This window comes from Megalops cyprinoides, chromosome 4 (genome assembly GCF_013368585.1).
Source record: "Megalops cyprinoides isolate fMegCyp1 chromosome 4, fMegCyp1.pri, whole genome shotgun sequence".
Taxonomy (NCBI): domain Eukaryota; kingdom Metazoa; phylum Chordata; class Actinopteri; order Elopiformes; family Megalopidae; genus Megalops; species Megalops cyprinoides.
Genome location: NC_050586.1, coordinates 6348964 through 6375857, shown reverse-complemented (window position 1 = coordinate 6375857; position 26894 = coordinate 6348964). Strand labels below are relative to the sequence as shown.

The following is a 26894-nucleotide window of genomic DNA, read 5'->3' as shown; positions in this document are numbered from 1 at the left end:
ACAACCTGGAGCAGCAGATCAAGGCCAGAGAGAATACACACATACACACATTCACAAACATAACCACCACAACCTGGAGCAGCAGATCCAGGCCAGGTCAGAGAGAACACACGCGCACACACACACACATATAACCACCACAACCTGGAGCAGCAGATCAAGGCCAGAGAGAATACACACATAACCACCACAACCTGGAGCAGCAGATCAAGGCCAGAGAGAATACACACACACACACATTCACACACATTCACAAAACCTAAAAAGACACACACACACACAGATGTATGCACACATGGATGTACACACACACACACACACATGTGCAAGTATAGACATGTAGAGCAACCTGGAGTAGCCAATCCAGGCCAGGTAAAAGAGAGAAGACAAACACAACCACCACCTGGAGCAGCAGTGGCCAGGTCAGAGAGATGCATTTTATGCACACAGATATGCACAACACAACTACAACCTGGTGAAGAACATTCTAGCCACATTAGAGAAGAACGCCACACACACACACACTTACCTACACGTCTTGAACTGTCACGACTGGGCTTATAGTGATGCTGGCAGATTGCTTTTGGCTGAGTTCTAATTCATATTTTTTCATCCTGTAGAAACACTACTGGTGTGACCGAAGAGGCCCTCAAGGAATTCAGCATGATGTTCAAGTGAGTGCCAGCTTTGTGTTTTGTGTTTTATCTTATTTAAATTTTAGTCTCAAATGTAAGGTGTTGTGGAATTTACCCACAACCAGGCTTGGTGATGAAGGGGGTGTGTATTTAACTGTGAGTGAGGAGGAATTAACTGATTTTCTGTATTTTTTACTCGCAGGCATTTCGACAAAGACAAGTCTGGCCGTCTGAACCACCAGGAGTTCAAGTCCTGTTTGCGCTCTCTGGGCTACGACCTGCCCATGGTTGAGGAGGGAGAGCCCGACCCAGAATTCGAGTCCATCCTGGACACTGTGGATCCCAACAGGTCAGCTGTGACTACTGTCCCTCAAAATGGCCGCACAACTCCAGAACATCCAGAACAAAGGATTGCCAGGCGTTCTGGGGCACTGACAGCTCTTGTTTAGCAATTATTACTTCATTTCCTGTTCTAGCATTATTTTCTGCAGGGGTTGAGAAACCATAAAAGCTGAGGATATTGCATAGTTCTGATAGAAGGTTCCGGTCTTCAGTCTTGTTTTTGTGTGGTATTAATCTTGATGCTCTCTTTAAAATCTCTGTTGGCATTTGGTTACTGTTGGTTAGTATTTTGTCGCTGGTTGGGCTTTAACCCTTTAATTAATTTTGTTTGCTTACTTCTGTCTTCCTCATCAGGGATGGACACGTGTCCCTGCAGGAGTACATGGCCTTCATGATCAGCCGAGAGACGGAGAACGTCAAGTCGAGCGAGGAGATCGAGAGCGCCTTCCGAGCTCTGAGCGCAGAGAACAAGCCGTACGTCACCAAGGAGGAGCTCTATCAGGTACCTGTCGGGACACAGCCCCAGACCTCGCCCCTGCATTCGTTTCCCCCCCCCCCCCCCCCCCCGTATTTCACACGCCACACCTTATGCAGTGTTCCCTTCTTTTTTTGATGATCCCTCGCTTATTTTTTCCCTCCAGAACCTGACAAAGGAGCAGGCCGATTACTGCATCTCGCACATGAAGCCCTACATGGACAGTAAGGGCCGGGAGCTCCCCTCGGCCTTCGACTTCGTGGAGTTCACCCGCTCACTCTTCGTCAACTGATCCCCCGCCCCCGCCTGCCAGTGACCAATCGGGATGCGTTTTCTCACAGCCCACCTGCATGATTGAAACTAAACACGTCTCTATATATCTCCATCTCCTCAGTAAGGTCCATTAGGAGGGGATCGTGCTGGGTGGATCCCCGCTCACAAAACTAAAAAAACGCATGATCCCTGTTGAAGTAGGGACCCACTATTTCTCTGTGCAACTCTAAAATAGCTTTGTGAATTTGTCTGAATTTTATTGTGGTGTTTTAGCTATTAAACTGCTTTGCCTGACTTAAAGCTCACATAGAAATAATGATATGTAAGAAGACTCCTGTGACCTGCAGTGTGCTTAATTAAACGCTTCTGGTTCTAACTGGGAAAACTGTGTTGCGTGATTGATTCCCCTCATTTACCCAAATACATGAAGTACAGCACTGAATCCTGATTCAGAAACAGTTCAATACAGAGTGGGAAATTTCACAAATGGTCACACTAAATAAAGCAAGACTATACACTATATGGCCAAAAGTGTGTGGACACCCCTCCTAATTATTGAGTTCAGGTGTTTCAGCCACACCGATTGTTAACAGGTGCATAAAATCAAGCACATAGCCATGCAATCTCTATGGAAGTAGAATGGGTCGTACTGGAGAGCTCAGTGACTTTAGACGTGGCACTGTCATAGGATGCCACCTTTGCCACAAGTCAGTTCATGAAATTTCTGCCCTGCTAGATCCGGAGTGGGTTCCGTTGTTAAGGAAGACTTTCTTTAAGTGTACATTTCATAACAAATATCACATCAAATTCCTTAGTGTAGCATACTGGTAAGGAGCAGGACTTGTAACTGAAATGCTGCCAGTTTAATTCCCTGCTGGGCCACTGCTGCCATACCCTTGGATAAGGTACCTATCCCACAATTGTCTCAGTAAATATACAGCTTTATAAATGGATACCATTGTTAAAATTGTAACCTATGTAAGTCGATAACAGTGTCTGCTAAATGCCAATAATGTAATTTAAATTCAAGCTACATCACAGGATAGAAATGTGATGTGAGAAATATAATTTTTCATCTTAAATGTTCTTAAAACGTTAAAAAAAAATCGTTAACTGGGATATACACATCTTCATTGTAAGTCTTAAGCTTTCCGTTTCAATAAATCCTTGACGAAGGGGAAATCAATGTAGTAGACAACCCAAAACTAACAAGCGTATGTCACCACACCTTAAAGCGTTTAGACAGACAGCACACCAGGTTATGTTTCAAAGCCATTTCTGATGTCTTAACCTTGTTAAATGAGCGATAAACATACGACGTCACATCAATATTCAAAAATAAAAAATGACTCCACAGTGCGGAGGGTTACACTTCCTCCTGCCTACAGGGGGCGCTGTGCTTTATGTAACGACCTACGCATCACACAATGTGAGTGGCGTGGTCCCTGAATCTACGTGCACTGGCTAGCATATCCAGCACGTCGTGTCAGAAGCACGAGCTTGTGTGCCCTTTAATTATCATCTATTTTATCAATCTGTAGGTGACTTCAGCGAACTCCGTGTGGGAGATATGCACATAACTTAGCATTTAGCTGGCTAAGCACAAGAAGTTGCCAAAATGACAGATGTCGATTGTTGGCTAGGAGTCTCTAGCAAGCTAAGTTAAACAAAATAACTTTTGCAGAATTGCGGCGATCATCCTGTAGGGAAGGGAGAAATCGCTTTCTAATTTAATTTCTTTGCATTTAGCTTTAAAGATAGACAGAGGTTTATTTAATGTTAAATAATCTATGACCTAGTTGTGAGATAAGGAGAAACAAAAAGTTATGGGATTTCCAAAGCTGTTGTTTGGTCGAATACACGGACTGGTGAGCGTCTGTGCATGGCTTTGCTGGCTTGTTACATGCTGTCGAGCCTGTGACGGCCCCCGAGCAGAAGATGACTTTTTGCTGTGCAGGTCTTGCGGACACGAGGTGGCCGTAGATTCCGACGCTCACTTCGTCGCTAGCCGACTGGCTCTTGCGCACCGAAATAACACAATCATCGGGGAAAAGAGGGTCCCGGTGCAGCTGTTCGAAAATCCACAGGGGTATCAGTTCGAAGTCGTAACTTTCAGGAGAGCTGACGTATTCAAGCACTGGCCAGCGGACAGGCATTTTACCTGGTATCCCGGATATTCCTGGACAATTGCCACATGCCCACGGTGCAGCGCACACCTTGGTGAGTTAAATTAGATAAACTGTACTAAACAACTAAGGCAGACATTTTGACAAGACAATGTCAACTAGAATAAATGTCAGATTGACAGGGGGTGGTGGTATCTCAGCCATCTTGTACATACAGCATTTTTTAATCGTCCACATTTAGCATTTTGCGCTCGGGAAGAGATATCTGAGGCTATGATTTTCACCAAAATTAGATTATATTTATTTAGCAGATTAATAAGTAATACATTTAATAATAGTGTTGGTCACCGTGTAGATGGCTTACAATTTAGACTCAGGAATCGTGACTACAAATGCTTGTAAGTATTGTACGTATTCTGTACAAACTACTCAACGAAATCCCATCAGCCATAGCTTCTTTGATTGTGTGCAGCTTCTCACAATTGTTTATTTTTCCAGGTTGGGCATTTCAGCCCAGCGACTGGCCGGAAACCGTAACGGATACGGAGTTTGAATCGTCGGAGCAGACATTCGTGGCCTTGATTATTGACAGACTACTTCAGGAGAATTTTGCAGCGACGCTTCTCATGACCCCAAAATCATTCAGGAGTTAACGTAACTTTTTAAAACCCAGCACTTATACCTCCTGTTCCCGTGCCACGCAAAAGGACTTGGAATTGGCACACACGAGAAAGTATCACTGACGCCCATATATGTGTATTTTGTACCTGTCTGAATTAAAGAAAACATTGGCATACATTCTTTGAGTTTTGTTGACAGACTAAGTTTGTTTTTTTTATCGAAACCCGTATGTCAGCCAGTCATTCCACAATTCAAATGCTTGGTGTCGTAGTTCGAAGAAATATCGTACAAATAGACACCAGCTTCAGAAACAAGCAACACAAAACAAAGTTTCATCCTTCAGTCGATACTGTCCCAAAGTCCTGTCATTTCTGCTTAAAAATGCGCTTTGAGTTACATGTGTACACGTCCAAACTAGCTGACATTGTAGGGCTACTGCTGCCAAAGCACTGTTGTCGCGATATTACTATTAAAGGTGCAGGACCGGTCCCAAATACTGCATCCAGCTTTTCTTAGATCACGGAGCACCACCTTAAAACATAATCGATCCTTCGCCAGATAATGGGGACCTCTCGTGGCACCGTCGCTGACGTCACGCTTGATTCCCGTTCGTAGCTGAGCTTTACTTGTTGTCCCTCAAGACAGGTAACAGACGGTCGCAAACCTTTGTGTACACATTTAGTTTTATTGTAACAAAGCAACTTGTACACTTTGTTTAAAACGGCCTTTTTCAGTGGAAAAAGAAAAACGATTAGCTGTAGATTCCATGACTGATTCTACAGGTGATTTTTTTTGTATCCATATTTCATGAAGCATCAGGGCTCAAAATTACAAGAGTAAGGTTTTTTTGTGTTTTGTTTTTATTAAAAATGTCATTTCAAACCTCATGGATGTCTGTAAAACAATACAATGAAAATCAAAAACCCCTAATGTCGATGTGTCAAAAAAAATACCCATCTGCCATTAGCTGCACACCCTCCCATTCCCCTCAACAGCCTTCTACAAATACCCCCAGCCCTACCCTAATATTGACCCCAAACATTGTTACAAGAGGTGACAGGAACACGCTGGCAATTCCTATTTCTCCATTTAACCGCATGGGAAAAACGGTGTCAGTTCTAGGGGCCTACTTCATACTGAACAAAATTATAACAGTGAGGGAATGCTAGAGCTAGCAGGTCATCACTGCACCATGGCTTTTGTTCATTTATCTTACAACCTTAAAGAAAATTTATATATATATATTCATATATAAATTTCTATTGCATTTTAGTCTACTCAAGAAATGCCGTGCTGTTTCTATGAATCTTTTTCCAAAGTTTTCTTGGATGCATGTGGGAACTGGATATGGTACATGGGACATCAGCAAGAAACTTTGCCACTAGTTTATTCCAGTGGAGGGGGAATAAAACTTGTATTAGACATGGCACGGACAGGAGAGAGGTTTCAGAACAAACAAGGAGACGGAGCACAAAATAAAAAAAAAAAAGCATCTTGCTCCCAAGGACTGGTGGATAATCAGTAGGGGAAGAATGGGAAAGGATCTGGGTGGAATATGTCCTTTTATGGTTTAGTCGTCCTCTCCGTCGTCTTCCTAAAACGACAAAGACAATCATCCTTAAAACTCTGTGGGGTTCGGTCTTTCAAGGCTTTGGAAAGATTTGTCAAAGCCAGTTCGGCATATTACCTCTCCTTCCTCTCCATCATCGTCCTCTTCATCCTCCTCTCCGTCATCCTCATCTCCTTCCTCATCTATGTCCTCCAAGCCTTCTTCCTCTTCATCGTCTTCATCATCGTCCTCACCCTCTCCTTCCTCGTCATCCATATCAGGGACCTGCCCAGAAGACAAACATTAGCAGAGGAACCACCTTTAGAAACAAAACCTGTTACAGTTCACTTCACTTTTTAAATAATCAATATGGGGACACAAAGCAAAAAAAGCATCAGACACAGTCACACGTCAAGGTTAAATCTAAATTTGCTATGCAGGCACTATGTACCCACAACAAAGATGAAACCAACGCACCAGATAGTACTGCAAGGGGTTTGGCCAAATGTCATCCTTGATGACCTCTCCCAATTCATCAGCCCCTGCATCGGAGTGATCTGTGAACCAAGTGAAGAAGCTCTCTGGCTCTTCATGTTGTCTCTTCTTCCCTGCTTTGTTTTGCGTCTGGCTGGTGCGTTTTGTCAAGTCCTGGAGGAAAGGAAAGGGAAAAAAAAAAAAAAAAAAAAAGATGTGTGCACAACACGACACACAATTTACAACCTGGCTCCTTCATCTAAATTAATACTTAATTTGGTCCCCTGCATTTTGGGTGCAACGCTCTTAAAGGATCAATGCACTCTTAGGACTTAGGACATTCTGAAGTTATGTTAAAAAAAAAACAAAAAGCATAAATGTGTTCCAAGGAATACAAAAAAATTATTCAATGCAAAGCACTTGCAAATGATGTGCCGCGTTTGCACAGTTTCCTGTTCTAGATTACAAAAGGCATCTCCACTTCTGTTCAGTGAACACATTTACTGTCTGATCTCTCATGCCTCTAACCTTGCAGGAGTGAATGTGCCCGCAAACCGCTACAAACAAAACCCACCTTTCCTGCTTTCCATTTTATCTCTGTTGACTTTGAGGATGGGTCTCCGCTCTCGTTCAGGTGAAACTCTTTGGAAAGGACTTTGTTCTCAAAGTATGGGTTTTCGTCAAAGTACTGAAAATGCAACAAGTCGTATTAAGCACAGGAACCACCGTTTAAAAAAAAAAAAAAAACTCCAAAGACAGACGAAATTTTGGACAACTGATGAGAGCAACTTACAAAATCTATTCTGTAACCTGACTTGATGTCTTCGAACTCTGTCACCTCCACCCTGGTCAAGTAGTGAAGTGCCTCCTCGTCCTCCTCTCCGAGAAGAGCAGAGACTGGAGAAAATACCAAGTGTCAATCATTATCTATTAACCGCTCCTAGTTTCAATATGCCAGTTCAGTGACAACACTCAGCATGATCCTTGGACTGCTGTCCTTAATACACCATTTGCCTAGACGGACACATGAGCAAACTCGCATACACTTTCCCAGCTAAGCAATTAGCTACACATACAGCAATGGTTACATGCATTATGCATTTGCTAGGAATCACCTTGTGGATGGTTGACGAATGTTGTGACCCAGAAGTTGGGGATTTTGGCGATCAGTTCTGACCTCTTCTGGAAGAATGGCTGACGTAGTTTATTGTATTTCTGTTCTACTTTCAGAATTTCCTCGCTGGCTTGTTCATTCAATCTGCATGGGAAGGCGGTAACATTAAACCAAAAATGTTCAAAATGTTAACACGCAACACCACTTAGTACTTAGTAAATCATACAGCGAAGTTCACATACCTGTCAATTTCATTCTGTACTTCATCAATGTGTTCAATAGCTTCTTGTTGCTCTTTTTCTAGAAATTGAAATAAAACAAAATTACTGGAATACCAAGACATGCATGCATAGCTGCATAGGTCTTAAAATAGTTAAACTAGTTTGGTTATACATATTAATACTGTACGGGGAGAACGCGCGAGACGTTACAATTACTCGGAAAGTGACGCAAACTGTAAATTGCTGCACATTACAACTGGCTGTCAACGTTAGCTAGCTGTCACCTGGTTATTTGTTAATGCCCATGACCGCTCCTCGTCCCCATGAAATGCCAATGAGAACATCTGCACCAGACAATAAGGAAACAAGACCGGCTACTGCAGCAACAGACCTTGGCATGTGCACATTCGTGCGTGCCGCTAACGCAGCTGCCGGAGACAGCAGCTTCCTGCCGCTGCCGAGGGCCGCGTGGTTTGAATGAGAGGCCGCACATTGGGGTATCCCAGTCTCTTCCTCTACAGCAAGGTTAGCTAGCTAGCCGCTAGCAAATTCACTCATACTCATTATCTGACGAGTAAGCAACTGTCCCCTTGTCAAAATTAACCCGTTCTGACATAACAATCTGACGACATTATCCGTGGTAATTTTTATTTTTACATTTTGGAGTTTTATCCTTCAGAATTGCACAAGTGCATCATGGCGGAGCTGCACAACAACAATGAACAGAGCTAACGTTAGACAGATAGGCCTCGGTGGTTCATTCAACAACAAACCACACAGGAAACGTTCCCGTCCGTCATGCAAACCTACCGAGCCGGTGCGCTTGGTCGCGAAAGCACACTTTCCGCGAAATGGCAGAGCAATTCTGTCCTTATGCCTTTCAAAACGCACATGTTCCTCCGAAAACTACAGCGATGACGGCTAGCTTCATCTGACACACAATGAAGCTTGTGCAAGGAAACATGGCCTCCATCACCGGTCTGTTTTCGACTCACAACACATCCAGCACCAGCGGCGGGCACCGTTACACCCACTCACACCGACCACAGCCTGTTCTCCCATTAAAACACAATAATTCAGCCACTTAGCTAAATACGTGCACACCTTCAAAACACCAAGACGAAAAAGTGAAAATGGCGGTGCTCTGGAGGCCGCCATTCCTTACCGGAGGTCTCGTCCGCTCCGTCATGGTTTGAGTTCAGTTCCTTTTTACTCACTTTCGCCGCCGAGGCCGACATGTTTTTCGCAGGCTGTGGATAAATAGCTTTAGAGAATTTATCCTGTTTGGTTTGGGGGGGGTCTTCCTGAGGAAGAGAAAACTAGTTTCTGCCTTTGTAGGAAATCTGCGAATACAGCGTGTGTCGCGCTCCTCCACACAATATATAGCTTGCTAAAGGGACTCAACACACATACACGCACCCACCGCCACCACAGCGCTCGAGCTCACTCACGCGCTCCTTTTCCTTACGCACGCGCCTCATCGAATGGAAATGGAGGAAAGAACTCCGCCTCCGGGAGAACGACTTATAAACTCATGCTCGTTCTCGGCGTTGCCGTTTGATTGGCGGGGCCTCGCTAAAGGGGCTGGTATAGATACATGTAAAAGGGCGGGATTTCATAAAAATAACAATCTGGCAACATCAAATGAAGAAAAAAAAGAATGTTTTTGAGGACTCGCGCGTGCAACTCAACTCTTCTTGCTCCTTTCGATGCGCGCTCGTTCGTGTGCGAGTTCTCGGTTTTGCTTTCGTTCCCAAAACAGACTCGAATCTCTACTACTCTTTCACGTCGAATTTAGTGGCACGGACAGACGAAACTGCTGGAATATTGTTGAAACGTTGCACATTGTGGTTATTACCAGGAATTATGATTTCTTACTTGGAAATTCATATTTCTGTTTTAATACATTTTTGGCAACAACCTATGCTTTCTTTGCATTTACGTCTCACTTTCAGTTACCTTTTCATTTATCAGTCTAGTTGCCTTAGTAAAGAATAACGTGATTACAATGACTGATTTTAAACGTTTTTAAGTGATTTTAATGTTACCAGTACTCACGTACTTTGAAATTCTTGTCGAAATGTTCTATCACGGCAGCTAGAATTTATCGTACTATAAAAGAGTCTCAGTGGTCTTTGGGGAAATGATTGCGAGAATAGTTGCAAGTGTAGTGTAGAATAGTTTGATAAAAAATAATAGATATATAGATAGATAAAAATGAAATTCTAAAGTTCAAGAAAGTACTATCTAGTAGTGCACTGTAATCTATTGCACTGCTATAAAGGATAACAGGTACCACCTATGGGTGGCTGACAGAACTGCGTCGCTGTGTATTTTTAATTAGGAAGCAGCTTGAGTTGTTCCCTAGCCACGGTAACAGGTGTATTTGCAATATAATTACTACTACTTAGTAGCACAATTAAATACACTGCCCGATTAAATACAGAGACGACAGCTACACAAGACAAACTTTGTGTGTAGATTCTTTAAAAAATAGCATGCTTAGCCAGCTAGACACAATTTGTGTCGAATGAATGCACAATGAGAAAACAAATTTTCAAAATGTTTTTCCTGGTTTCATAACCAGGAAACCTATATTGTTGGCTATGTCTCACAAAACAGGAATTTATGTCTATATATTTTGTCTATTTAGATTTTATTCATATACATTACTTTAAATAATACTAAATACTAAACAAACACCTGAAATTCAGATCCGTGACACAACCTGAAGTTGTTCTTTTCCGCAGAGATGAAAAAATGCCGTTTGCTTTGGCTGACGGGGAAACTTGGGAAAGCTATGATTGACAGGAGGTTGAGCCAATGGAAGCGCTGGACAGGCGTTCGTCAAAGTAGATTCAAACCTCAGGAAAGGGGGAAAAACGGCGAAGAAAAAGAGCTCGAGCGAAAAGGCGTTTTCAGTTAGCCAGCGTAAAAGGAACTTTGTTAGCTGCGCCCGCGAGTCTGTTTATTCTTCCGAGAAGCCGTTAAGGATGCCGGTTAATTTTGGGATTTTTCCAACGTCTGGCTAGCTAGTTTGGCTAGCTAGTTATCGACAGTTTATAGGAGTTCAATTTTTCCTTGATATCCAGCCAGCCGGCTTTTTACAGACACACACACCAACACACCTCAGAATCGTCACCTCTTTCAGTTGTGGCTGGGCTACATGGCGGGGGTAACGCTACAGGTGAGGACGTAATTTATTCAAAACTTGTTGCTTGCTGGATAGCCACGATGACAGCTTTTTTAAAACATGATGTGGATTTTTTCGCTCATGACAATGTTGACCACGGAAAGTGCTGGTGAAGGAGCCATTGGTTATAGCTAACATGAGCTATTTGTTATCAACTACTGTTGGTCTCTTGCTTGTTGGAAATCTTGTTAGCCGGAGTGGTTAGTGGTTGTCACACGGTGGTGTAATGCAACGGGGAAGTGCGGACAACCGTATTAGTTTCATGTGATATGTTTCAGCCAGCCTTGGTGTTATAGTGTTATAATTGATGTGTCCTGTCCGGACGGCTAGATGATGAGTGAACGTTACAGAACTGGATGTAGTCTAGCTGGTTAGCTGTTCACTTCAAAAAATGAACTTAACCAGCTAGCTTTCTGAACGTCACTAATCTGAAATTTGCTAAATTAGTCAGTTTACCACTTCGTGTAGGTTAGCTGTTGACAGTGCTCAGTATTACCTAAAACTCCTCTTTTGAACTCGGTCGCTAGGTATTACCTGGTAGGACAAACCAGTTTATATTTTAATGTTAAGAACACCAACTGGCTTTGTTTGGTTTTCCTGTTTTTTTTTTTAGGGGGGGGGGGGGGGGGGGGGGGGGGGTTCTGTAGAAGTAACTACAGTGGTGGTCAAATAAAACACGTTACAGTAGAATTGAAACCTCTTACTAATGAAGATGATTTTTAAAATTATGGTAGACCTACTAACTAAAGGCAAAAGTTAGATATTTGAAATAAATGATAAGGTTTATTTGATCCTTCACTGTCATTGTAAGATTGTGTTTTCACTGTGGAGCATCGTAAGGTTAATAATTGTGAAAGGCGTTGTCTTAATGCACTGATTATGTAAATTAAAATGAGATCATATTTCAAAGACTGTAAGCATTTCCTAACGACTTGGTGTCTTGACATAAGGTAGCTGGATTGTTCCGGTATGTATCTGATTTTCCGGTTTCGCTGGTTTTTTGGCTTACATTCCCAAACAGTTGGAACTCTACAACAAATTATATCAGAGGAACAACAACCAACTTTATTCGTCAATTTCAGTATCTCACCATTGGCATTAAAGGCGGGTCATTTTCTGAACAGAATACTGGAGATCGGCATATTAATTCTGATTAGGACTGTGTGTTAGGTCACAATTTCTGTGTCCATACAATTACGATATTCGCGCAAACCCATCTGATCTCAGCCTGATTTAGATGTGTGTGTCAGTGCTAGTTTATGAAGTACCAACAGACCAAATGTAAAAAGTGGTATTATTCAAATATGCATAGGTACATAACATAATTTACAATCTTGGGATTGGGTGATAATGCCTTTCATTTAGAGATCTTTTTCGGTGTAGCATATAAGTCACACTCAGTAATCACTGTTGCCCATACAGTCAAATGGAAATATTGTAAGTTAGCTAATATAAGGTTCAGTCTGTGTACACTAATGTATTTTGTAATGTGGTTGTTTTTAAAGCATGAGGCTCATGCAGTGCTATTTTCCAAACTATAGACACAGTGTTGTTCATCAGTCACTACAGACTTAAGTTATGAAGCAGGGTCTATATTTGCAATATATGTGCAGGTTTGAAGGTCATGGAATGGAATAGGCTGCTTTGAAATACAGTTTTAGAGGCTGTGTTTTTGCTAGCATAGAAGTCTACTCTAGAGGCATTCTAAAAATCTACTGTAGAGGCTATGTGCAGGCATGAGCTTTTGGAGGGCGTGGGAATACACATGCAGTTTAAATCGTGTGTAACTGCTTGCCGCAGGATAGGGAGGCCTGTTTATGTGCTGATTAGCGTCCCGCGGGGGTTGGGCCCTCTGAGGGGACCCAACCCCCCCGCTGCAGTGTGGCGTAACTGCGGCCTCTCTCCCCCCCCTCGCCCTCCGCAGAGCGCCGCGCTGCAGGGCCTGAAGGATGGCAACATCCTGGACCCGGAGTTCCAGCAGCGGCTGGAGGACGCGCGCGCCCTGCTGCGGCAGGAGATCCAGCGGGAGCTGAAGATCAAGGAGGCGGCGGAGCGGCTTCGGCGCGCCGTCACCAGCCGCAAGAACGCCGCCGACGTGGAGGGCCAGCTCAAGGCCTCCAACCGCAAGCTGGAGCAGCTGCACTGGGAGCTGCAGGAGCTCAACGCCCGCGCCGTGGCCACCGAGAAGGACACCAAGATAGGTGTGTGAGCGGGAGCGCGTGGGAGGGGGAGGGTCCCCAGAGGTCAGGGGCAGGGAGTCCCCGAAAATATTTTCCCACTGGAAAGTTGTAGAAAGTGATGAAATATCTGGATATTGTGCTGATTAGTGCTGTTATTGCTAATGATCTGGCTTGTTGAACTTGTTGCCTGCTGGCTAAAGTCTTTGGTGACTGGTACTCGCCGGCAAGGGCATCCACAAATGCGTCAGAGGTGGGACAAATTATTTTGAAAATAGTGTGTCTGGGAAAGTCTTTCCCCTCGCACTTTCATCTTCAAAGTAGCCCAGTTTTATGGGAATTTGGCTGTCGCGTCAGTAATAATAATCCTTGGAAATCTTTTTATCCATAAACCGTTATTGAGAAGTCATGGCACATACAAATCTGATTTGAGAGTGAACCGGGAGCGAGTGTTTTGTGGGGCAGAGTGGGGCTGTTGGGATGCTTGTTTGGAGAACCGAAGGGGAAACAAACGGTCCACTCATGCCACGTTTATGTGATTTTTGTTGTAACTCTTTGGATAATGGGAGATGTGTAATAAATGGCTGGAATGGGAGCTGTATAACAAGCTTGTGGCTCAACATGAGCGCAAGCCTGTCTTAATTCAAGCCTGACTGCATGTCTGGCGACAGCCTTGCTCTAAACCGAGATAATATATCCACAAAGGACTGAGCGATCAAAAGCAGCCGGTGATTCACCTGCTCAGTCGGTGCACCGTAAGCATTACTCATTACTTTTTTTATGTTGAGCGACAAAGAAGTATTTCTCTCACTAGCTCACTAGTTTGCTGTCATTTCCTATCAAGTTTAGCAATTTCCTTCTGCTGATATTGCTGACAGATTGGCTTGTTTGTTAGCTTGTACTTTAACCACAGTACCATAACTCTGTACTGCCAACAAAGTATTTTGAAACTACTTTGTCTCAAAAACCATTTCTCTTTCCAGTCCCATCCTCAAGGCAGCTCAATTTTACAATTGTCACAATGAAAAACAGTCCATGAAAATCTCCCTTATCTTTTATTATCTGTAGAAACAATTGAAAAGTAATGGAAAATGTTGGTCTGATTTTTTTTTGTGGGACCACCTCCAGCTGAGACCCAAGAATCATAAACACCCCCCCCCCCCCCCTTAAACAGCATCCCTCACACCTCCCAATGACTGCCGCTGTTACTGTGCTTCTCAGATGACCCCACTTCCCCTGACCTCTGTCGCTGGGAGGAGAGGACCACTCCCCTGCTCAGCCGGGTCAACACCCTGAAGAAGCAGCTGGCTATCGAGATGAAGGTGAAGCAGGGAGCAGAGAACATCATACAGACATATGCAAGCAGTTCCTTCAAGGTAGGGACCCCATTACCCTGTTTAGAAGAGTGGCAGAACTGGGGTGTGTGAATCAAGGGTTCTTTTCAGCTCATCTTAGGGAAAAAAAAATCCACTATGCATAAAATACAAATGAGATGGCCCCCTATTAAAATTGAACTTAAGCCCCTAATCGGCTGTCCCAAGAAACGGGAGCCCTTTCAGCTCATAACTGAATCTTTATCAGCTGTTCAGAGACGTGTGATGCATTTTAGGAGAAGCCATCAAAATAATGTGTATGAATTGCTGTAAAAGGCCTTTTGAGCTGTTAAACGCAGGACTCACTGGTGAGAGGAAGAGGCATTCCTTTGCCATGGGCTTGCATCAAGCATTGTTATATCTGTGTTATATAGTTATATAGTGTTTTTAACCCCCCCCCCCCCCCCCCCCCCCCCCCCCACAAAAAAAACACTCACACGCACTCTCTCTCTCTCTCTCTCTCTCACTCACACACACACACACACTTATACACACACACTGCCTATCTGGAGTGTCGTCTCTATAAAAAGCCTCTGCTGAATTCTCTGTGCGGGTGATTTATGTTCCCCCTGTCCTACGTGATCCGAGCGGCTAAGTGGAGCGCCGTGCCCTGCCCGATGCGGAGCCGGGGCTGCGTTTGTCTTAGGCTGGTGACAGCACTGGAACATGTGGTACCCGGGCGGCCAATGTGAAGCACAGGCAAGGCGTCGGAGCTCAGACTAGCAGCAGTGTTGGCACAGAGGCAGCTCTGCTCCTCCTGCAGGGAGTCAGTAAACAGGGAGAGAGAGGGAGGGAGAGAGAGGGAGAGAGAGAGAGAGAGGGAGTCAGGGACAGAGAGAGAAAGGGAGAGATGTGATGAGGAAGGGATGCTGGGCCAGCAGAATTGTGTTGAAAGCATTGCAGATCGTCACGCTGTAGAGAGAGAGGGGGGAGGACAAAACAAAAGGCACGCAGCTACGGGCTGTGATTGGGGACAGGAGTCAGCTGAGGGTGTGAAATGAGAAAGCAGTTGAGGGGGTTCCTCTCAAACTGGAGAAGGACCTGCCGGCGGAACCCCAGACCGTGTCGGCACGACAACAAGAGGACTTGTTGTGTTTCAAGGATAGAGAAGGTGGCGGATCGCAATGTGAGAAGACCTGCTGCGGTCCAGAGGATGACAAATTAGCCCTTATTCAGCAAGCAGAGTGTGCCTGGGTTAGGTGACACTATTCTCCCGGATTGCTGGACCCCGCAGTTTTTACCTGGCTTGGAGGAACAGACAGTTCCCGGGCACACCGCTGCACAGTAGGGGTTTGTTTTTTTAATGTGGCAGAGTGCAAGGGAGGAAGTGGACCGCACAGAGAGCGGGGGGATTAATTATGCTTATAAAAGTTTCCCGCTGCTGTGACGCGTCGCCCTGTCTGTAGCTGAAAGGCATGCATTCCCGTCCCCAGAGTTCATTAACTTGCTGGGTTACGTGGTAATTCATTCAGGTGGGTGCGAATGCTTCCGTATCGATCCCGGTTTTAGTTGTTGACTGAGTGTTTCAGTTACACCTTGTCTGGCTGTCGTTTTCTCCTCCCCCCGCTCCCGGCAGGATCGGAAGATGCTGTCCACAGCTCAGCAGATGCTGCAGGACAGCCGCACGAAGATCGAGCTGATCCGCATGCAGATTATTAAAGTCGCGCAGGCTGCCGAGGGCGAGCAGGAGGTCAGCCATCCTGAAGGTGAGAGCAGGGTGACCCGGAGGTCGGGGGCCTTGTTCCTTCGTGTGCCTCCAGCCTCCCCTAAGTTTGTTTGTCTCGGTTCTCTCCTTCTGTAACTCTGTCCTGTTTTTTTTGTCCTATTCTGTGAGCAGAACATTCAAGAAATTGAAAAAGAAAGCAAAACAGTTTTTTGCTGTTGTTCCGTGGGATTTTGATGTGTGTGCCTGTGTTCTGTTATTTCACTTCCCTTTGCGTAAATGCGTTTGTTTTTCTGCTTGCACTGCATGAATGAATGTCTCTACGAGCGTGGCTTTGATTGGTGTGTCTGTCCGTGGCGCGCTGACGTCTAAACGGGTGTCTGCACTGTCTCACAGCGGGGCGGCCTGCCGAGACCATCAGCCCCCTGGAGCTGAGGGTGGCGGAGCTGCGGCACCACCTGAAAATCGAGGCGGCGGTTGCCGAGGGCGCCAAGAATGTGGTGAAGCAGCTGGGAGGGCGCAGGGTGCAGGACCGACGGGCACTGGCCGAGGTGGGCGTCAAGGTCTCGCATTCGACAGGGTTTCCACAGTTAGGCAGCCAGACCTGGAACCAGCAGGTTGCCAGTTTGAATCCCAGCTGCTGTCGTAGATGAATAGCTTCAGTGATCATCCAGCTGTGAATAAGTAGCTTTTTGCAGGTTTAAGTTCTCGTTAAAGTTTAAGTTTTGGTGTGTCGTATGATGTATTTCAACATTATCATAAAAAGTGGCCCCTGCTGTAGACTTAAATTTAAATTACAGCCATGAAATGGAATTGATTAAATGCCCAAGTGGAAGGGGACAGGTAATGGGTGGGAGATGTAGGCCCATCTGTTATTATATGTTATGTCAGTTAAACATAGTAATGTGTTTGTACATGTATGCATAGTACAGAGTAGTCCCGTTGCAAATTATCATTTTGCATAGCAGACACTCCTATTCAGATCACTTATTTCAAAGCTTACATTTAACAAAGCATCCATGTATACAGCTGTTGGGCTATTTTGAGGCTACAGCCGCAGAGAAGGAGTGAACTGGCACCCTTTGGGTTATTAGCCCTGTTCCTTACGGCTGCTCCACACTGCTGCCTCTAATTGTCTCAACATGTGTGTTTATGTCCTGCTGTTAGGCCCAGTCCCGCCTGCAGGAGTCCTCCCAGAAGCTGGACCTGCTGCGTCTGTCGCTGGAGCAGCGCCTGAACGAGCTGCCCCAGGACCACCCCAAACGGGCCGCCATCAAGGAGGAGCTCTCCCAGGGGGCTTCGCCCTCCGTGGGCTTCCAGCACAATCGCCTGCGTTCCTCCTCCTGCACTTCCTCCTTCCTCAAGCCTGCCTCCCTTACAGGTAACATTTTGTGAGCAAAGGAAGTTCAGTAGCTTAAGTACAGCCAATTGATTTAGCAAAAAAAGGGAAGTGTTGCTTGGATGATAGGATCCACTGCGGAGATACGGCTGTTGGCCCACATTGCTGTCCCAATATTAGGTGTCACAAAAATTGTGGTGTTACAGGTGTTACAAAATCTACCTCAACACCCCAGACTGACCACTGTGTTGTTCAGGGTGTAGAGTCATAGGTGTGATGTTCCTTTACAGGTAGGCTGGAAGTCAGACTGATGGGCTGCCAGGACCTGCTGGAGTCAGTGCCGGGCCGCTGCCGAGTGACCAGTGTTTCCACGGCACCTGGCAGCCCCTCTGAGGCCAAGTCCTTGAAGGTGCGGTCAGGGCTGTCAGGTCGCAGTACCAACAGCAAGCTGAATAAGGCGGAGGAGCTCTCCAGTGAGTACAGGCTGGCCCACACTCCAAATATTGTCTTATTGTCTTCTGACCAGATATTCAGCATCTGAGTTCCTTCCGTCATCAGTACTTCCCTGTCCAAGAGGTTCTGATTGTCAACAGAAAGTTTTGGTGTTGCTATGCTAGCTATGTATGTTCGATGTTAGTCCAGGTTCCTTAAACAGAAATGGTAAACAGCAAATCAAAACCCTTGTTTTTTTCAATAGTGGGAGAAACAGAACTTTAAATGCGCAGCACATGAATCTGACTATCTGGCCAAGCCATAGAATATCTGTGACCTCCAGCAGGTGGTGTGATAACGGTCTGCTGTGCTTCCCCCTCAAACCAGTGGAGATCAGTGCGGTGCTGAAGCTGGACAACAAAATGGTGGGGCGCACCAGCTGGAGGCCCCTGAGCAACCAGGCCTGGGACCAGAGCTTCAGCATTGACCTGGAGCGGGTGAGTGGCTGACCCAGTGACCTTCACCCTCCACCCTACCATGGGCCCTGGGGCCGAAGCCTTCACAATCCGCTAGGCTGACTTCAGCCTCCCAAAATCCGTGTTATCCACGCTCACGTGTTCTGCTGTAATTCTGAAAGTGCTCTTTTAGCATTTGTAGTACGGCCAGAGTGGTCACGCCACTCCTGAGTTACATCACTCTTGTTTTAATGTAATCCCTATGCATAATCCTGCCCCCACAGCTCTAATCTGGTGCCTAACCCGAAAAGCAACATCAACATGAAATCTGACCTTAATCTTGGGCAAATAGTGTTTCGACTCGTCTGAATTATGCCCCTTTCATGCTGTTCATTATGAATCTTTACATCAGCGCACATACATGAAATCCCATCATAAGATGTAAGAAGCTGACCTTTGCCTAAGCAAAAAAATTCTTAAAGCCACATTTAACTGTCTCAGTCCATAGCTCCATGTTGAGTAAGTGCTACTTGATGACCCATGTTTTACCCCTGACCCCCGCAGTCTCGTGAGCTGGAGATTGGGGTGTTTTGGAGGGACTGGAGGTCTCTCTGTGCGGTGAAGTTTCTGCGGCTGGAAGACTTCCTGGATAACCAGCGGCACGGCATGTGTCTGTACCTGGAGCCCCAGGGCATGCTCTTTGCTGAGGTACGGCCTGCTGGGACTCCGGGCCTGGTGCTGGGACACACATTCATTGCACAACATTACATTTAGTACTTGACTTGACAGTTACTTGACAATCCAGAGGGATTTACATAGTCAAGCGCGTAATAAGACCACATGAACAGCAGTGCCTGTGGAAGAGGACAGTGCATCAGACAACATCTGAGTATGTGTTAATGTTGTACATGTTCCTGATCAATTCTTCTAGAGGTTTTAGCAGTAATGAGAAGTGCTTTGTTTTTGTGCTGGCCTACGGCCTGTTATTTGAAGGGGTGGTAATTGGACCTCTCTGGCACACACAGGTGACCTTCATCAACCCTGTCATTGAGCGGCACCCCAAACTGCAACGTCAGAAGCGCATTTTCCCCAAAGAAAAAGGTAGCCAGTCGGCCTCTCAGCAGGTCCTTCATGTTATATCGCGCTGAAGCATCTAGAAGGATCGTACAGTTTTGATGGTTGTCTGAATCCATCAAGCGCCCACTTCCTGTTTCCTTAGGGAAGAACTTCCTGCGGGCCGCTCAGATGAACATGAACTTCGCCACATGGGGGCGCTTGATGATGAGCATGTTGCCACCCTGCAGCTCCATGACAACCATGAGTCCACCCCTGTCTGGCTCCTCTGACCCCGAGGTTACGTCCCCACCCTCTCAAGAGAAGGGCACCGTGCTGACCCCTCCACCAGCAGGGTAAGAGATTCCAGACACAGGAGATCTTAGTGGCTAATTTCCTCTGAGCCACTGAATTGGTAAAATCGAGTTCTTTCTTGACGTGAAGTCACCACAGTTGTACTAAAGGAAGAAGAAAGCAAGATGTATTACGTGATGATAATTGCTGTAGGTATATTAAAAGGCAATTTGTCATGTATTTGCACACTGATTCTACAGTAATGTCCAGTTACTTGCACATTGATCGTGTGTGTAGTGTTGTGTAATAGGCCTTCCAGATGGTCCTGTCATGAGGACCATCCACCTGATTTGTGGACACATGTTGACTGCCATGTGTCCTTTCCCACAGTGCTCCCAAGGCCCTTGAAAGTCCTTAAAATTATTTCATCCTGGAAAGTCAATGGAAAATGGTCAAATAGACAGTGGTCCGGGAAAGTGGTCAAATATCCTGTTGTCATTTAAAAGAACAAAAAGCGTCCATCATTCTTGCAAACTCACTACCATCATATCATTTATTATCAGGTCTAGCCATGCCAGTGTGTTAGATATTAATATGAAGTTGGCTAGCTCACTGGTTTGTGCATTAAGCTAACTGCTGCTCACTGCCAAGAGTATTTGCAACTGTGTCCTTGCAGACAGAAGTTATTTTCAAAGTAATGTGTCTTGAAGTATTTCTTCAAAGTAGCCCAACTTCACAGGAATTTTACTATTGCAGCCATAAAAATAAGCTGCGAAAAACCTGACATTTGTCCTTAAATTTTATTTGAAAAGTTATGGAAAAAAATGGGGAAAACTGCTGAATGTGCCTCACTATGGCTTCCGTCCTGCCGTAGGGACCAGACTGTGATCAAGCTGAACTTCAGTGATGAGCGGCCAGTTAAGCCACCCCGCCTCAACATGGGTAAAGCCACGCTGGACATGCCCTCTGCCACCAGCCCAGACCTACCGCTGGGGAACATGCAGTATCAGGTAAATGTGTAAAATGCTCTCCAAGCTGAAGAGAAAAGTAGACATGTCCCCTACAGGCCTTTGCTTATACATTCAGTTTTACCTGTATGATATCAACAATTTAAACTCCTCACACAGTCTACCCATGTTTTTTTTTTTTTTTTTTTTTTTTTTAAAACATCTTCCATTTAAACCTCAGTAAATGTATTTGTAAAACATGCTACAGGAAGGGAGAGTGCTCAGTATTAGGGGTAGAGATCAGATGGCAGGGTGTGGGTGTTTCCTATTGATTTCCTTGACGAGAGAGGTTTAGTTTTCAGTCTGAAATTACAAATCTCTTCCTCTCCCTGCATGTTCTCAGTATGGCAGGGGAAGTTGCCCAGAGGAGAGAAAGGAGAAACGACCTCCTCAGCCCTCTCCTAAGTAAGTATAGAACACACACACACGCGCACACACGACTGCTCTGATCAGCCTCAGTTCACTCTCCTCCGATTGGACGAGGACATTATAGTGAGGCACAGTGTTAACTGCATTTCCTTTCTCTCTATCGCTGTCTTATCAGAGCGAAGGTAAGGGTGCAGATGGAAGATTTCCGCTGCATCTCGGTCCTGGGCAGAGGGCACTTTGGAAAGGTACTGTCATCAAGCCTCCCTGAGCCGATTCCGCCGCCGAAAGCCAGTTCGTTTTTCTGTTCCCGTCCTCCGCTGCAGTTGCCCAGGCCTTCAGCATCTGCCTCAGCATCACGTCCTGTATGTGTCTCCTCCTGTATGTTCCTGTCCAGGTCCTGCTCGCTGAGTTTAAGAAGACGGGGAAGCTCTATGCCATCAAAGCCCTGAAAAAGGGAGACATAGTGACCCGCGATGAAGTGGACAGGTCAGTGTTGAGTCATTGCAGCACTTAATTTGTATTGGCTAGAGGTGGCATTCTCTTTTGTGCAGCATGACCACAGGAAGAAACCAAATTCTCCAAGCAGTTTTATTTAGTAGCAGGACTCCTGGTAGTTTGACAGAAATGTTGGTAAATTATCTCTCTGGATCAATTATCTCTCTGGGAGGTATTTCCTTTTCATACGTTATCATATTTTTCTAACAGTGGTGACTCACGCTGTGTGCATGCGAGTCTGTTTTGAGAGGAAGTGAACGAGTCTGTCTGATGAATGCTATTTAAAGGTGCGGAATGCTCCTGTCTGTCTTTGTTCTGTGTCAGTCTGATGTGCGAGAAGAGGATTTTCGAGACCATCAACGCCTCGAGGCACCCCTTCCTGGTGAACCTGCACGGCTGCTTCCAGACAGCGGAGCATGTTTGCTTTGTCATGGAGTACTCCCCGGGAGGTGACCTGATGATACACATCCACAACAACGTCTTCTCCGAGGCCCAGGCCAGGTGAGCCCTGCCCCCTCTGGCGCTGATCCCAAAATACATACAACTCACCACACCCATCCCCATCAAGTCCTTAACTTTGCCCCCCCCTGCCACTTAAACCTTCTGTCGGCTTGTAGAGTCTTTCTGTTGTTTCTGCTTAGGCTTTGTATCAATGTAGGGCATACATACTGTATGTGGTTATATTTACATTAATTCATTTGGCAATGTCTCTTATCCACAGTGACTTACAAAAGTATGTCACTTAAAGCGAATTAGAGAAGGCCGTAATGACATCCTGTGCTTGTTATAGGTTCTATGCAGCCTGTGTTCTGCTTGGCCTGGAGTTTCTGCACCAGAATAAAATAGTTTATCGGTGAGTAAATGCTGTGAACAGTGCAAGACTCTCTTTGACATGCAGTCAGAAATGGTTAGACTGCGCTTCTGGTGGCAAGCCTGTGCTTAAAGTTCAGTGGATTCACTGACTGCCTTGTATTTTAAACAGGGATTTGAAGCTGGACAACCTGCTGATGGACGCAGATGGCTATGTGAGAATTGCGGACTTTGGGCTCTGCAAAGAAGGTTGGGATTTGGGGCTGGGATTTAGCCCTGGGGGGAGTAGGCGGGGTCCATGGATTCTTTCCGTGGAGTTTCGGAACCCGTGTGCTTGCGCGGCAGATGATTGACGGCGATGTTCCGTCTCCTTCCGCTGTGTGTGCAGGGATGGGCCACGGCGACCGCACCTCGACGTTCTGCGGCACCCCAGAATTCTTGGCCCCCGAGGTCCTGACCGACAACAACTACACCCGCGCGGTGGACTGGTGGGGGATGGGTGTCCTCATCTACGAGATGCTGGTGGGAGAGGTCAGCTTGCTCTTGTGCTGTGACATTGTTGTGGTGTTGTGTTTATCGCACCTGTCATGCGGTGTGGGTTGAAAGGAGCCCTCAGCTGTGTCAGCAGAGCAGAGCAGTGAAGGCCTTCTCTCCTGTCTGTGGCAGTCTCCCTTCCCTGGCGATGATGAGGAGGAGGTGTTCGACAGCATAGTGAATGACGAAGTACGATACCCCAGATTCCTCTCGCCAGAATCCATCTCTGTTATCCAGAAGGTAAGTGTTTTTCTCCGTTTCCACTTGTGGTTGCTTTTTGGCACTGTGTCATATGTGTCTTCTGTTAAAATCCACTTCAATCCTTGGGACTGGAGCCACACAGTCATTTTTTTCTTGCATTACCCTTCCGGAATAGATTTCAAAGTTTTTAAAATGCATAATATAACTACATTCATTTTGCATAGTGTGCTTTTTTTAGTCTCTCATTTGAATAAATTGTAGTGTAGTATACAAAAATGTGCATCATGTTGACAGACCCTGCCAGATGGTGTAGTGTTCTGCTACGTAGTTTTATTCTGCTGAAACTGCTTGGCTGGTCTTGTTTGACCCTGCCTGTGGGCACTTAAGCCTGACTGTGTCCTTACTGTGAACCTACTGTGCAATGACTGTGCATTACTGTGTCCTTACTGTGAACTGTGAGCATGACTTTGCATTACTGTGCCAGCTTGCTGTGCCCTGACTGTACGTTACTGTGTCCATACCATAAACCTGCTGTGCCAGCTTGCTGTGCCATTACTGTGCCCTTCTTTCTTGTAGCTGTTAAGAAAGAACCCAGAGAGGAGGCTTGGAGCTGGGGAGGAGGATGCTGGGGAGGTTAAAAAGCAGAAATTCTATCAGGTATTGTGGATTGTTTACTTATTTGCAGCCTCTGTTCCCCCGTCTGCCATGTAAGGTCTCACATTGTGTAGGTGTCGTTCAGTCATCACAGGCCTTCGTCATATGATTAAAAGCAGGCAGCAGAAAGCGCGTTCAATGACGTGATCTCAGCCAGAATCTTCACTCATAGTGGTACTATACGAGAAGATAGCACTCAAGGTTCATTCAGATAGTGAAAGATGTCCTTCGTGAAACCATCTACTTTCACTGCTTGTTCTGTCACTGAACTAATCACCAAGGGAAGCCATGATAATACTGGACTGGCTAGCTGATAGGGAAATAAACAAATCTTGTGATTAGAGATTTGATGGACATTGTGTTGTTTAACTGAATGCTTCAGCTGAAATCGTTGACCAGACATGATGTAAAAACGGGTGAGTGTTGACAAGAACCAGAACATTCCATGCATACTGTAAACTCACATGATAAACTATGAACGTGAATACAAACCTTGGCGGAGGAGAGATGTTAAATAATCAAAACTATTGGTTTCCTGTAAAATAAAAAATAAATCTGGTGGGACAATAGGATGGTCTCCTGAAGGCACATAATTTGTGAAGATTTAATATGTCAAATCTCTGTGGGGTAATAGCGGACAGATTAACTTAACAACAGTTCAGCATCTGATATGAGACATGCCTTTTTAAGAACCAAACAACCTGGTTTAGAGAGAGAGAAAGGAAATAGAGGCAGTGTCCCATTTGATGTCTGTTTATTTGAAAAGAAGATTAATTGTAATACATCATGTATTTATTTGATGAGCAGGGAATTGACTGGGAAGCCCTACTGGCCAAAAAGGTGAAGCCCCCGTTCCTGCCAACGATCAAAGAGAAGGTGGATGTCAGTAACTTCGACGAGGAGTTCACGCGCCTGAAGCCCATCCTGACACCCCCCCACACCCCCTGCTTCCTCACTGCGGAGCAGCAGCAGGTCTTCGCCGACTTTGACTTTTCGGCCCTAGACTAACCGGGACGAGACGCCCCGCCCCCGTCCCTACAAACTGGGTCAGGCGGGAGGGCTGCTGCAGTGGTGTGACACCCCCGGCTTCTTCCTATTCTGCACTACATGTCACACAACTGAGAACCAGCTGGAGTTTAAAAAAAAAAAATTTGAAAAATGAAATAAAGAATCAGGTGACGGGGCTGGGGTGACGGGGCGGGGGTGAAGAGTGTCCTTTGGTGGAAGGAATCGGAGGATCTGACGCTGTGGCTTTGACTCTTCCTGTTGTTAATGACTCCTGCACCATGGCTCCAGGGTCCCATGCTTCCTCTCGCGGTGCGTTCACTGTCACTGTGAATTCCCCCATGAGCTGCCTTCCTGGAGCAAACTCGATGGGGCTGCTGTTTTGTTAAAAACAAAGTCTTTGTTTATTTTTGTTGTCCTTTTTTTTAAAAAATGTGTTTATCATTTTCCCATCGTTCTTTTTGTTTGTGGGTCCAGCGGCCATCTCTCCAGGGAGGAGTGGTTGTGTGTGTGTAACCCGTTTTGTTCACCCTTCACCTTGTTAAATGTTTTTTGATTGGTCAGATTTTTTTTTTTTTTTTGTTTTTTTTTTTTGGACAGTACATGCCAACTCCAAAGCCATGCTTGCCAGTGGCTTGTCAAACCTTTGAGTTGTCTTACTGTATTTAACACAGTGTACTGTCCACGGAGCTTCCTTGTGTGATTATCTTTAATCTTGCATCAATTGTGTGCTGTGTCTCTTAAATGTCTGTACAGTGAAATTATTGTGTCCTCAAAGGAAAACCAGAAGGTGCCAATGTTAAAAATGAAAAAAATATTAGCTTGTTCTGTCTCCCAAAGATGTCCTGGTCATATGGTAAGACTTTTTTTTTTTTGTTAAGATGTGTGACCGAATGTATTTAACTTTCCCTAGTGTTGTAATAAGTTTCTGTGTAACTTCAATTTTGAGAAGTGCCTCAGTTGCGGTATGAGTGTATGAGTGCTATGTTAGCAGGAGGATAAAACTGATATATTAATAGCTGTAATAACCAACACTAAAGAATATAAACTTAGTTAAAAGCCTGACCTGAGACAAAACTGTGATGTATCAGTTAACATGTAACTTACTGAGGTAGGTTTTGTTTAAATCTCTCTTTCTGGAAGAGCCTATTTCTTTGATTTGTAAATGCTGTTTGCACAGTTACAAATCGGCCATATAGCTTGTGGGTCATGATTTCTGAACTGTGTCTTATACTTGCCTGAATGCAATCACGACAGTCTTCCAAGACTTAAGTTCCACAGAGAAGCTACTGTATGTGGAGTTTATTTTTTGCATTCCCTTGAAATCACTGGAAATGTTGCTGCCAATCAATGTGTTACATTGTCTGTATATGTATGTGGTTTACTACTGAAGTAATTTATACTGTGAAAAAAAGACAAAAACATGCCAGTATCTATGCCTATAGGTGAGATTGTTTTATTCTATCCCTCATGTGTCTACATAAATCTTAATAAATATCTTTCTCACTAAAGCTGGGATTTTTGTGTGCTGTAAATGCATTTTCTTTTTTTTTAACAGATTTGGAACGTCACAACATCACTTTAACTCAATTTTAATGATTGTACAACACTTTAAAAAAAGATTGCATAACTGCTTTGTTCAGTAACTGTTTACGCTGCTTAAAAATCAATTCAGAAAACTGAATAAGTCATATGTAAACATAATCACTTCAGACACCATTAAATTCCAAAGAAACGCAAAGAAAATCTCTAAACAAAACTGATCTTCTGTGCTTCAGTAGTCTGAAGAAATATTACCACCAGTATTGCTTGTTACATTTATTCTCTCACATGTGCTCCCATATTATCGATATTGCACAAAACAAAATTAACCATTAAGCTATGCAGGGAAAATGATTTTGATCTTGTTAGTCTGATCAATAAAGCGTTCCTATTATATATCCTATTTCTCTCAAAAAACTAGTATGCAAATACATTGTTCATGTTGCAAAATATTAAAGGAAGAATTTG

At 44.9% G+C, this 26894-nt stretch overlaps 3 protein-coding genes across 3 annotated transcripts in view; 2 read left to right on the top strand and 1 right to left on the bottom strand.

Moving 5' to 3' along the window:
- The window catches only part of LOC118776562 (spectrin alpha chain, non-erythrocytic 1-like), a 36088-nt gene extending 33988 nt beyond the window's left edge, over positions 1-2100 (top strand). Inside the window, exons 54-57 of the mRNA XM_036526953.1 lie at positions 621-674; positions 838-984; positions 1332-1479; positions 1619-2100. Of these exons, the coding sequence (XP_036382846.1) occupies positions 621-674; positions 838-984; positions 1332-1479; positions 1619-1744 (475 nt within the window). The 3' untranslated portion in view covers positions 1745-2100. The remainder of the gene's footprint in view (positions 1-620; positions 675-837; positions 985-1331; positions 1480-1618) is intronic.
- A 3081-nt stretch (positions 2101-5181) lies between these two features.
- Positions 5182-9316, bottom strand: seta (SET nuclear proto-oncogene a). Its single transcript, XM_036526773.1, has 8 exons — positions 8996-9316; positions 7852-7909; positions 7611-7753; positions 7289-7392; positions 7070-7183; positions 6499-6669; positions 6160-6306; positions 5182-6066 (listed from the first exon to the last, which is right to left on the bottom strand). Exons 1-8 carry the CDS (start codon positions 9066-9068, stop codon positions 6043-6045), a joined length of 834 nt encoding a protein of 277 aa, XP_036382666.1. The 5' UTR covers positions 9069-9316; the 3' UTR covers positions 5182-6042.
- A 1424-nt stretch (positions 9317-10740) lies between these two features.
- pkn3 (protein kinase N3) lies at positions 10741-25444 on the top strand. Its single transcript, XM_036526353.1, has 22 exons — positions 10741-11017; positions 12948-13224; positions 14422-14576; positions 16150-16279; positions 16633-16787; positions 17404-17617; positions 17866-18048; positions 18395-18504; positions 19027-19170; positions 19488-19563; positions 19682-19871; positions 20684-20819; positions 21160-21221; positions 21361-21430; positions 21580-21671; positions 22005-22181; positions 22471-22533; positions 22663-22739; positions 22879-23021; positions 23157-23264; positions 23802-23882; positions 24687-25444. Exons 1-22 carry the CDS (start codon positions 10997-10999, stop codon positions 24885-24887), a joined length of 2865 nt encoding a protein of 954 aa, XP_036382246.1. The 5' UTR covers positions 10741-10996; the 3' UTR covers positions 24888-25444.
- Positions 25445-26894: the final 1450 nt, after the last annotated feature.

Excerpts from the sequence above, each read along its gene's own strand:
- seta (XM_036526773.1), bottom strand. The coding sequence starts at position 9,068 with ATGTCGGCCTCGGCGGCGAAAGTGAGTAAAAAGGAACTGAACTCAAAC. Across the intron at positions 7,910-8,995 it reads CGGAGCGGACGAGACCTCCG|AAAAAGAGCAACAAGAAGCT; the intron begins GTAAGGAATGGC and ends TTCAATTTCTAG. Across the intron at positions 6,067-6,159 it reads ATGATGGAGAGGAAGGAGAG|GAAGACGACGGAGAGGACGA; the intron begins GTAATATGCCGA and ends TTGTCGTTTTAG.
- pkn3 (XM_036526353.1), top strand. The coding sequence starts at position 10,997 with ATGGCGGGGGTAACGCTACAG. Across the intron at positions 19,171-19,487 it reads AGGGCATGCTCTTTGCTGAG|GTGACCTTCATCAACCCTGT; the intron begins GTACGGCCTGCT and ends TGGCACACACAG. Across the intron at positions 22,534-22,662 it reads CAGAATAAAATAGTTTATCG|GGATTTGAAGCTGGACAACC; the intron begins GTGAGTAAATGC and ends TATTTTAAACAG.